The sequence below is a fragment of the Sinocyclocheilus rhinocerous genome, unplaced genomic scaffold (assembly GCF_001515625.1).
Source record: "Sinocyclocheilus rhinocerous isolate Xijiao unplaced genomic scaffold, SAMN03320098_v1.1 scaffold1281, whole genome shotgun sequence".
NCBI lineage: Eukaryota > Metazoa > Chordata > Actinopteri > Cypriniformes > Cyprinidae > Sinocyclocheilus > Sinocyclocheilus rhinocerous.
In genome coordinates, this window is record NW_015637000.1 from 308,619 (window position 1) to 321,325 (window position 12,707).

The 12,707-nt window shown below is 38.3% G+C and overlaps 1 protein-coding gene across 1 annotated transcript in view; it reads right to left on the reverse strand.

Annotated features, from left to right (window-relative positions):
* eepd1 (endonuclease/exonuclease/phosphatase family domain containing 1) overlaps window positions 1-7,989 on the reverse strand; it is a 31,566-nt gene extending 23,577 nt beyond the window's left edge. Inside the window, exon 1 of the mRNA XM_016563118.1 lies at window positions 6,894-7,989. Within this exon, the coding sequence (XP_016418604.1) occupies window positions 6,894-7,726 (833 nt within the window). The 5' untranslated portion in view covers window positions 7,727-7,989. The remainder of the gene's footprint in view (window positions 1-6,893) is intronic.
* Between the last annotated feature and the right edge of the window lie 4,718 nt (window positions 7,990-12,707).

Sequence of the window (12,707 nt, forward strand, 5' to 3'; positions counted from 1 at the left end):
GTTGGATTTGTATTATTAGAGCTTTCCAACTTGCGTTCATGTGCATTTTCTCAGTCGGGAAATGTTTTTTCATGTGCGGTGCCGGTGATGATGCTCCTTACGTCCGTTTCGGAAAGACTTTGTAGTGTTACAAGCTCTTGGTGCATAAAGAAGATCTGTAAAGTTGCAAAGACTAAAGTCTCAAATCCAAAGAGATATTCTTTATAAAAGTTAAGACTTGTCCACGCCTACCTAAAACGGCTCGTTCTAACACGCCCCCACATATCTACCTCACTATCTGGGAAGATTTGCATAACGCCGCCCAAATGTTCACGCAAAGAAAGAAGGCTTAACTTTTATTCTCGCTGTAGTATTGTTGTTGCCGCTGCCGCCATGTCGTGAAGACGCTGTGTGCTTCGTTGTGAAAGCGAAACTACTTTGTTTGGTCTTCCAAAAGAGGACACAACTAGAAATCAGTGGTTAATTTTATTTCCAACACTGTTGCAGAACAGTACGACCCAAATATTCGAGTGTGTGCAGCGCATTTTACGGAGGAAAGTTTCCTGAACCTGGTATAGGCGTAACATTTCCGTCTCACGCTTGAGGTATTCGGCCAATCATAACGCACTCGATAGCTGGCCAATCACACACCACCTCGCTTTTCAGACCGATGAGCTTTGTAAAAATCAACGCGTTTCAGAAAGGCACAACGCACTGGATAGCTGGCCAATCAGAGCATACCTCGCTTTTCAGACCAATGAGGTTTGTAAAAATCGACGCGTTTCAGAAAGGCGGGGCATAGAGGAGAAACAATAATGTACAGTATGTGGAAAATAATGTGTTTTTTGAACCTTAAACCATGTAAACACATTTCATTACACCAAATACACAAAATAATGTTCTTTTTAGCAGCATCATATGACCCCTTTAAAGATACGGACAAACAAACTATTAATACGGACTAATAAAGCTCAGCGCACCATTTGTGCTACGGATATTGGGTCTCATGCGCCAACCATGCATTCACAAGAATTTGTGTGGGAAAAAAAGATTTATATGAAATTCTATGAATTTACAAAAAATATAGGAGCTGAAACCTCATGTAAGCAAAAATCACATACTCTGGTAGGCCTTTTAAATGTGTTAAGATGAAATTTTACACACTTATATAATTATATATTTATAATTATATATATTTATTTAATATATATATATATATATATATATATGCACATGCTGTATGTCTTTAGAAAATGTTGTATGTTTGCAGAGAATGACCAAAGTCTGTGAAGAAAACATTGTGTGGACATTTTTCGTGAGAAGTTCTCTTGATTGAACCCTGATTTAATCTGTTTTATCAAATTTTGATGAGTTCTTGACTTGATTTTCACTTGGTGGACAATAAAACAGGTGAAAAAAAAAAAATCTCAAAAGACTCATAAGATCCAGTCCTAAGAATGGACTTTACAGTAGAACACGAATTCACGAAATATGAAGACTGGTTAATATGCTGGTTCTGCATATCATCATCCAAAACATGGATTTTTGGGGAAGAAATGAAACTGTCAAATGACAAATGAAGTCAAATGATGATCTTCTGCACAGGCAAGCACTACTCTTTTGCTCCAGAAAATGTCAAATATAGTTTCAGTCTGATATCCCGAGCGAAACAAGAAGATGATCCTTTCAGAGATCTGAAACTGTCTCTGTGCAGATGGGTCATCATAATGTAGTACAGCACCATGGAGACTGAACACTTGTGCCGCGCTCACAAATGTGAGCTGAAGTTGACAGATCTGGAGATGAGTCGGAGTATTTGGCTTGGTGCAGGCGCGTGTGTGCGGTGAGGTTACTACAGGCCGTCTCTGCGTAGTGTACACGTCTTCTTTTCTCCGGAGTGAACTACAGTAACCTCTGATCATGCCGTCTGGTGGTTTCCTCCACTCTGTGTGTTTAACAAACGAGATTCGTCGCAGCATTTGAAGCAAACATCTCAAGCGCTGTGGGTTTTAATGTGTCCTTTTACACTGATAACAGATCAGACATCAACCAGATAGCGATTCATTTACCAAGAAAACACATCAAAATTGAGTTCAGGTCAATAGCTGAAGGAGTCTGTTGTGCGGTGAACGTGATGGCTGCTGATGACGAGAGACGGGCAGCTTTGAGCGACCTGCAGTGACGCCGAGATAGAGATGTTTGTCTGAGACATTAAACTATTAACCTTTGGTGCCATTTGGCTATACATGAATGATATTGCAAATCATGTGGCTTGAGTTAGTCCATTACATTTTTGCACGATCTTTCAGAATTCTTTGATCTTTTGTTACATTATAAATGTCTTTACTGTCACTTTTGATCAATTTAACGCACCTTTAATAAATAAATTATCAATTTCTTTAAACAAAAAAAAAAATCTTACCAACCGTGTACTTTAAAAACTTTATGTCAGTGCTGATGTATTTAGTATATCATTCTGGGGAAAACCAATTTTCCTGTAGACCTTCACTCATCAAATCCAATCAGACCGTTAAGTGAGTTTTCATGGTTATCTAGTCAAAAGGTCAAAGCATCACAGAGACTGTATTGATTCTCAGGTTTCTCAAGGGGTGTCACATACTAGACTGCAGAAGATCTCAGGTTACCCACAGTCATGTGAGCAGGAGTATAATGGAGGCAGCTGGAGGGAACGATTTGAGAAATAAACATCTGATGGGACGTTTGATTTAGGGTTTCAAGAAAGCAGTCATTTCCAGTTCAAGGTTTGTTTTGAGATGACTGAATTTGATACAGTTTTAAATTTACTTTATAACTCATGTGAGTTCTCCAAAAAAAAAAAAAAAATCTCAAAAGACTCATAAGATCCAGTCCTAAGAATGGACTTTACAGTAGAACACGAATTCACGAAATATGAAGACTGGTTAATATGCTGGTTCTGCATATCATCATCCAAAACATGGATTTTTGGGGAAGAAATGAAACTGTCAAATGACAAATGAAGTCAAATGATGATCTTCTGCACAGGCAAGCACTACTCTTTTGCTCCAGAAAATGTCAAATATAGTTTCAGTCTGATATCCCGAGCGAAACAAGAAGATGATCCTTTCAGAGATCTGAAACTGTCTCTGTGCAGATGGGTCATCATAATGTAGTACAGCACCATGGAGACTGAACACTTGTGCCGCGCTCACAAATGTGAGCTGAAGTTGACAGATCTGGAGATGAGTCGGAGTATTTGGCTTGGTGCAGGCGCGTGTGTGCGGTGAGGTTACTACAGGCCGTCTCTGCGTAGTGTACACGTCTTCTTTTCTCCGGAGTGAACTACAGTAACCTCTGATCATGCCGTCTGGTGGTTTCCTCCACTCTGTGTGTTTAACAAACGAGATTCGTCGCAGCATTTGAAGCAAACATCTCAAGCGCTGTGGGTTTTAATGTGTCCTTTTACACTGATAACAGATCAGACATCAACCAGATAGCGATTCATTTACCAAGAAAACACATCAAAATTGAGTTCAGGTCAATAGCTGAAGGAGTCTGTTGTGCGGTGAACGTGATGGCTGCTGATGACGAGAGACGGGCAGCTTTGAGCGACCTGCAGTGACGCCGAGATAGAGATGTTTGTCTGAGACGTTAAACTATTAACCTTTGGTGCCATTTGGCTATACATGAATGATATTGCAAATCATGTGGCTTGAGTTAGTCCATTACATTTTTGCACGATCTTTCAGAATTCTTTGATCTTTTGTTACATTATAAATGTCTTTACTGTCACTTTTGATCAATTTAACGCACCTTTAATAAATAAATTATCAATTTCTTTAAACTAAAAAAAAAATCTTACCAACCGTGTACTTTAAAAACTTTATGTCAGTGCTGATGTATTTAGTATATCATTGTGGGGAAAACCAATTTTCCTGTAGACCTTCACTCATCAAATCCAATCAGACCGTTAAGTGAGTTTTCATGGTTATCTAGTCAAAAGGTCAAAGCATCACAGAGACTGTATTGATTCTCAGGTTTCTCAAGGGGTGTCACATACTAGACTGCAGAAGATCTCAGGTTACCCACAGTCATGTGAGCAGGAGTATAATGGAGGCAGCTGGAGGGAACGATTTGAGAAATAAACATCTGATGGGACGTTTGATTTAGGGTTTCAAGAAAGCAGTCATTTCCAGTTCAAGGTTTGTTTTGAGATGACTGAATTTGATACAGTTTTAAATTTACTTTATAACTCATGTGAGTTCTCCAAAAAAAAAAAAAAAAAAGGACTAAGTTTGAAAAGTCAATCAACAATGATAAAGTTCCCTTGAGAGACGCTTGCTGCTGACTTGAGCTTTTAAATGCAGCAATATGCTGCTGTGTCAAAATGAATATTTCTAACACAGCAAAATTTGTTCAGTATCTGCATATGACCTCGTGTGATAGAATGATTAATCAGGGGCCGGATTCCGGGATTCACTTCTTAAGAAATGTCTTCAGATAAATCCCAAGACATTCTGTGCAATTCTTGAAAAATTCTCAAATATGTTCTTAAGAAAAGATTGTTATTATTAGTATTATTATTTTAAGAAAATGACAGTCTTTATCTGAATAAATGATGGTTCTTGATGAAGACTCACTGATAAACTCAATTGAAAACACTTCACGGAATCTCCCTAACTAGAGACTAGATAAGAATTTTTAGGAATTCAAAATATTCTTCACTTAAGTTAGAAAATAAGAAAATTTTTATTAAGAAAGTTTTGTGAATCCGGCCCCAGGTTCTTTAAAACTTTGCCTATCTTACAGCACAATTACCTCATCGTCACATTGTTTTTTTAATATTATTTATATTACTATTATAGTATTGATTAATAGTTTGAATTAGCTTTTATTCTTATATTTTAAGTTTTCATTTTAATTTTAGTTTAGGTTTCATTATTATCTACTTTGTTGTTTTTTATTAGTTTTCTTTTTCTATTTCTATTTATTTTTATTGCATTTCCCCCCTTTTTTTAATACTTCAGCCTATTTTATTTCAGTAAGTTGCCACAGCAACATTTCTAATTTTCATTTAAGGTTTTTTAAGTTTAACGTTTTATTCTAATATTTCGATTTATTTCAACTTTATTTTATACTGAAACTGATTTTGAATAGTTTTAGTCAATAACTCTGCTTCATCAATACAAAACCAGAAAGCTTTTCCTTTAACTCATTATACACCGGATATCATTTATCATTAAAGTCACTCTTAAACAAGCAAACAATAACTGCTCTTTATGCAGTCAAGCAGCACATATATTCTGCTACTACTGCCATCTTTGCTAATGTTCAAACAATAACTAGTTATTAAACCGAAATATTAATAAATTAAAATAGGTTTAACAAAGCAGAATCGAAATCTTTCCAAATGCCCTTTGAACATGTTACATGAGCCTCTTGGTTGGGAATCACTGCTTTACAGAGACGGTTGCATTGCATGCATCGCTGTTACAGCATTCAGCACCGATGTCATTCATAACACTATATTCTCCCTGCCAATGGGAAGAGCCTTCTTACTACTATTTCAACACACACACATGCTTATATAACAACCCTCCCTGAGTCATGACAAGAATGAGGGCACGTACCTCAGCAACACCCCTGAGTGAATTACAGTATGTGTGTGTGTGCCATAAAACAACTAACAGTACAAACATTTATCTTAGAATCCATCAATGCAATAAAACATGGGCAGGGATTCTGCTGCGATCTGATAACGTGCAGTCAGATGTGGCTTTATCATGAACATCCACTGAGGATCACAGCAGACACGAGGCCTGTGATCCAGCTCTGCAACACAAGCCAGCTGGACTCCCTACATCCACCACACCAAACACCTCAAACCTGCGTTGTTCTTCCCTGCTGACATTCAGTGCAAAGTTCTCAAAAGCTGCAAAAAACAACTAAGAAAATAATGAAATCATCAGACTACGCAGACTGCAAAAGTCATGTCATTAACAATAAGAAACACTTCAAGTGTGACAATCTTACAATGCAATCCTCTATTCTAATCCTCGAAAAAAAAAAATAATAATAATTATATATATACACATTTTAGTTCCAAATAGGGTTGTGTTTGATTCTTAGAGGACTGTGGTTTGATAACATTAGGATTATGATCAAAATTCCATTCAAAATGTATTTAGGTTTTTTTTTTTTTTTTTGACAAGGGAATTTATTTAGGGTTTTTGTTTTTTTATATATTTTGGGCTATTTTGCTTTCATAACACATTTTCTTTCAAACTAGTGGAAAGAAAACATCTAATATACACAATTACGTATTTGTTTTATTAAACTTTATCTATTTGTGCCAGTAGCGCTTACACCAAACTGTCCAGTTTTATTCCTATCTATATTCTGAAAGTTTTCACCGAGGGGTTTGTTCATATATTATTCACCAGATTTATATAACATTTTAATCCTAAAATGTTTTTATTATTATTATTATGATTATTATTACGGGCTGTTTACAGTATTTTATGTTTTACTGAATGATAAAAAAAAACCCTGTCTGTAAAAAAAATCTTTTACTCTAATGTGTCAACAAAATGTGTACATAAGTGCATTTTTAATTAGATAAAGCCTCATTTGCATATTTAAACAACATTTCAGAAATCCTCTAATATAAGGCATTGTATTGCCATTGTGCATGTCCAAAAACATGGTAATATAAGGGTACTCGAAAGTACTTGGATGGTACACATCCAAAAACATGGTATTACCATGGTAGATGCCCACAAACCATGGTACTGCCATGGTAAAGTGTCAAAAAAAATGGTATTATGATATTTCAAAGGTACCACCGTGGCACATGTCAAAAGTCTAGAAATGCATGATCGTAGAGCATGTAGAAGAAAATATGCTTTGTTAGCACTGAAATAGAGTCTACTCACTCGTTTTCTAGTAGGGTCATACAGACGACCTCTTTGACCCCCGGGTTGTTGGCCTTCTCGCTGGAGCAGCGCTGCAGGCTCCAGGTGGCCACTCGCACCACGGGCTTCCCATCACGCGTGCCCGCCGGAGGCTCCACGCAGGGCCGGACAGAGCAGACGAGCGGCGGTCCTCCGAGCGGAGCGTCCGGCTCATCGTTGCCGACACTGAAGGACGTGGGGCTCGGCTGCGTGAAGCCTCCGTTCGTGTTGGTGGAAGGAGTCCTGGAGCGCTCCACGAACACCTGGAAGCGGATCCGGTCCAGCAGGGACGAGTTGATGTTGGGCACTTTGACCAGGTCCTCGATGCTTCGGAACGGGCCGTGCACGGCACGGAACTCCACGATGCTCTTGGCGATTTTCTCGGTGATGCCGCGGACGCTCACGAGCTGCGGCGGCGTGGCCGTGTTTATGTTGACGCCGGTGCACGGCAGGTGCTCGTGCTCTTTGCGCAGAGACGAGGGCGAGTGGTTAGACGAGCTGTTCTTGCTCGACACGCAGATCTCTAGTTTAACAGCCTCTAGTTTCGTGGCACCGACCCCGCTGACCAGCGCCAGGTCTTCGACTTTCTTGAATCCGCCGATGCATTCCCGGTACTCCACGATGTTGTGAGCCACCCCGCGGTTCACGCCCGGTAGAGTCATGAGCTCCTCCTCGGTGGCGGTGTTGATGTTCAGCCGCTCCTGGTTCACCAGTATGTGGCTGAAGTTGCATGCCGCGCTGAACTTGCGCTTGCCCTGGCAGAAATCCGTGGGGTCCTTGGGAATGGACCGGTGGCACCCGAGATTCCCACCCATGTGTCCCGGTGATTCAGTTTGCGAACTGAGAATGAAACCCGTCCGGACCGCTGCGCACTGGGCGCATAGACTAGTCTTGATATTTGAACTTGATATTTAACGCTAATAATTCATCAACGATCTCTCGTTAAACATGGCACGTTGTAAACAGGTATCCCCGTCGGTTCTCGCAAAATTCGCCGTGTTGTCTCAGTCTCGGACTCTCGGAGCAAAACGAACAGCGTCCATATCAACGCTCTTCCAGACAGACTGAACTGAAGTGAACTCCAGCGCGGTTTCTATGTCGAGGTATCCGATTCGCGGACGTGTCGTTCTTTTGAACCGACTCTTTTTTTTAAATGATTCGATCGAATCAATTCCCTGAGCGTTCCTGAATCACTGGACTCTAAGGGAGAGCTATCTGTGTGAAAACTGTAAAGGTCGGTGATAGGTTGGTTGGAACCATAAACAACATAATATCTGACAGACAAGAATGTAGGATCATTTATTCAGCAAAAAAACACAATTGGCGTCTCAAATAGAGTGATACAGTCAAACAAGAATATTTACTAAACTCAAAATATACTCAAATGTATACAAATTAATCGAAGACATAGTGATAACAGACGAACATATTAAGTTAAGTGCAAAAAAATGACGCGCGTGGAATTCAAGGAACTTTTGAGCAACAACTCAAACGAACCGATCCGTTCGAAGGAATCGACTCTCTCAAACGAATCGGATTTCCCAAAGCTGTTTTAAAGCACTAATCAAACGTCAGAAGCGCAGGCGTCCAGTCGACGGGGGCGTGGCCTCCTGTCATTATTGTTGGCCATTGTCTGCGGACTCTCCCAGTATGACACTTGATAGAAACACGGAGCGAATGTGATTATTTAACATTTTGTGGCCATTTATTGATGCATGCAGTAATAGGAGTGTAACAGTATAAGTTCAACAAATCTGAGCTTAAATGTCTTTCTGGAAGGCTTGTTATGTTTAATGTATGTATTACTGTTTAAAAATTGAAAGAAAGATTTTGTGTGATGTAGCCAAAATGTTTTCAACCCTTCCCATAAGGAGCCAACCAGTATTTCTTTGGTGGGAAAGTGATGTTTACTGTTTGTATAGACATAAATACTAATCACACTGGAACTGTTTCTTGTATAAAAAAAGCCTGGGTTCGGCTCTTCAGTTTTGTTTTTCCAATTATACCCTGAATAGCCTGTGCAAGTGTGACAGGAGAGAAGGTTTAACTCTAACCCTTGCGTCAAAGTCATGATCACAGTGCGCTTTGAGCTGTTGTCAATTCGTAGCCATTATGTAGCATTTGATCTGAACGATGATTCATCTCAGCTAAGAGAAGATCAAATCTGCCTCAAGATTCAAAATCGTTTCTTATCAGGGACCTAGCTGTTCAATCAAAATAAAAGATTACAGTAAAGCTATACAAAGTCCAAACTAATCTTGCAATAATCTTAAACATTTATGACTACAATTCTTTGTGCTATAAAATAATAGCTATGGATTATTTTGCATGCAGACCACAAGTTGCCTAATGTGTTTAAATGTTCCCAGCTAAACTATTTCTGGAACGAGGTGTGCTGGTGGATTGACTGGCATTGTGTTCACATATCTGGCATGTTGACTAGTTCAGGTAATGTGGCAACGATCCAGCACCAATTCCTCACAACTAGATGTGTATACGAGGCCTAACAACTCCCATATGCATCACACAAGATTAGCTACAAACTTGGATCGATATCTCAGCTCAATTCAGAGTTTTCACGTGACGGCACACCCGTACAGGAGGGCAAAACAAGGCTTTCCTCCACTGACCCCCAGTTATTTTTATGAGGTTTGCATTAAGTAGTAATGTAGAAAGACTGATATTTAAAGGCCAAATTCAGTACACACCTTATTGATGATGCATACTTTATACAGGCAAGCAGATGAACCCAGATTATAAACGCAATGTGCAAAGTTTAATATTAAATGTTTTCCCATTATAAAGAAGACACTTAACCATTAAGCGCATTGCGTTCATATCCCGGGCTCATTTGCTTGCCTGCATAAAGCACGCATCCATCAATAAGGTGTTTAATATAATTTTTGTTAAAAAATCTAATAACATGAAAACTCTGGACATTTTTCATACTTGGTTTATAATTTATGTCTGTCACTAAAGATAAAATCTAGACACATTTAGCTTTTGTTTCCCCACTCTGAATTTGATCATTTAATATCGATATTTTAAAGGCACTTTAAGTGTTTTCACATTAAAGTTTTAATGTCCCACTGTTTTTAGTGATTGAAATATTGCGGCGGGTGCTTTATACGGATTGCTAATGGCCAAAACTTGCATTTCGTTCACATATCTTTGTTTTATTCTTTTGAGAGGTGATCTAAATATTTTTGGAGTGGAACAGATAGAAAACTGACCGGCTTGTGCTGCAGTTCTGTGGCTGTTTTGCCCGCCGGGTCTTCCAGCGAGTCACGTGACTGAAAACTACGAATAAACAAGAAGTTAATATGGAGTAACTTATATTTTAAAAACAATACTGCCTGTCCCTGTTTTCGCTCCATCAATGAAAATACAGTAGTCAAAAATGAAGCAGTAATTCAACTGTCACGCATCTCTGAGCAACACTTTGGCTGAATCCGAATATGCATGCATATAGCCTATGCAAAAACAGTATGTGAAAACATTAGAATGTCTGAATTCACAGTATTCATAAAAACAGGCAAACGGTAAATGAAACCTGGATGAATCAGTATTTTTGAACAAATAGGTTTAGCGAAAAAGATTCAGTGATTCACTTCAATGACTCTTAGTTAAATTATAGACTCTGAAATTATAGTTATCAGAATATTTTGAATTAGAATTTTCTTCAGGTTAAAAAGAGATGCTCAACCAACTGAAGAGGAGGTACAACCAAAAATCAAAAGTTCATCTGAAGAACAGGTGCAACACTCACTCTAGCAGGAAATTAGATGTAAGAATTAGATTTTTTTTTAAAAAGAATCAAATATATATATATTCCACATTATTTTTTGATATATCCATATAGTATTTAAGTTTTATTTTTTCATTTTAGTGTATTTAGTTTTAGCTTAAGCTGAGAAAATGAGAAATGATGTCTTGTCAACTATAGCTGAAATAAAATAAGTTTTGTTTTATTTATTTTTTATTTCATTTCATGCAGTGAATTCTATCTCTGCATGTGCTGCAATTTACAGTATTTCAGCAGAATAAAAGCTTGAGGGTTTGAAATGTCAAGGGTTTGAATGCTTTAAAGTGAACAATTTAAGACATAAATACAAGTAACTTGTAGTGTAAAATAAAACTTTTATTATAATTAAATATTCTTTTTTTTTTATTTGTGCAGTACAATTGTAATCATTGTACAACAGTAATATATTTGTTTTCATTTTTGTAAGTACATTATAAATAGTTACAGTAATAAAGCATAACATAACAATAATAAAGCATTGTGAACCCTTGTCACAATTATCCGCCGTATTAGTTTGTGTCGATAGCAAATGTTTGCCAACTAAATCCTCGTTGTAGACTTCCAAGTGTACTTGAGGATCTGAGTGTTGTGTGGCTAAAAGAAGTTCTCAAAAGAAACTCTCAGTGCGGCCCGAGACCGCACACTATCATTTGAGTTCACTGGGTTCAGGAACGAGTGAAATGAATGTAACTAGGTGATGTAATTATATTTCTTGGTAACAAAGGGAGCGTATCCATGGCGAGAGACCACAGGTGGTGCAACCTAATTTAGACAGACACAAATACGACCTCACTGATCCAGAGTTTTGGACATCGGCATGAATCATATTATATAGGATGGAGTTAATATGCAAATACTGACTTCATGCTACGGTCATGTATAAGTGGACCAGATTCACTGGCTGATGAATCTACAGGTTTGTCTGCGAGCCGGCCATGTTGCCCCGAGTCTGATTGGAATGAGGTCACCATGCAGCAGGACATTAGGATTGGCTCAATCAGATGTCGCGGTAAGGCCTTGTGTTTGGCAGGACGTGTTCAGTTCTGGCATCAAATCCAAGAGCATTGTGTTGGTTACATAAGAGTGTCCTCTGATCGGCCAGATTGCTGAGGGACCCCATTAACAACCTCTCACACAGTACAGCCTCCAGCCAACACGGACCCCAGCCTAATCAGACACGAAGCTGAACTTTATAGAGTGTATTACCACATGCTCTGTGTGCAAGCATTAGTGACTAAATGATACTGTTTGCATCGATGTAGCTGTTTAAAATGCAAGTTACGGTGGGTCATTCTCAGGACACGGTGCCATTTGTCTCCATGACCTAAACCACTGCAGCTTACATTGCATTCAAAGTGCGCATTTTATCAGTGCATGCATTGCCTGGGATTCAAACCCATAACCGGACTGTTAGCGGTATTTTGTAGTTTTACAGAAACACATATTTACTTGACTTTGTGTGTTCTGGCCATTTGATTTTCTAGTTGTTTGTTGAAACGGTTTGTTTTGGGTTTTTCATTTTGTTTTAGAAAGGGAAATTGAGAAACATAAAAATGGCTCTGAAACGCCCATTTCGCCTTGTTTGATCAACCCTCATGACCAGAACATAAACAGACCTTTCATTACTTGATGGATTTAAGTCGGTTCAATTTGTAATGCAAAATAATTAGGAGCAATTTTATTATTATTATTTGTTTTTTTATTATTACATTTATATTTCAATAAGAATATCAACCAGGGGCCAGTTGCATAAACCTAGTCACCATGTAAAGACTGTGTCTTAAGAACTAGTTTGACTAACTAACGGTTAACCAAGTGGTTATCAATCTTACATGTCAGATTCAAATTAAAGAAATAACTCCCCCAAATATGGTTGATTTATTTTAAGGAACAGAGTGATCCTCGCAGAGTTTACGTACTTATTCAAATGATAATAATAATAATAATACATTTATTTTATATAGCGCCTTTAAAAGTTGCTTTCTCAAGGC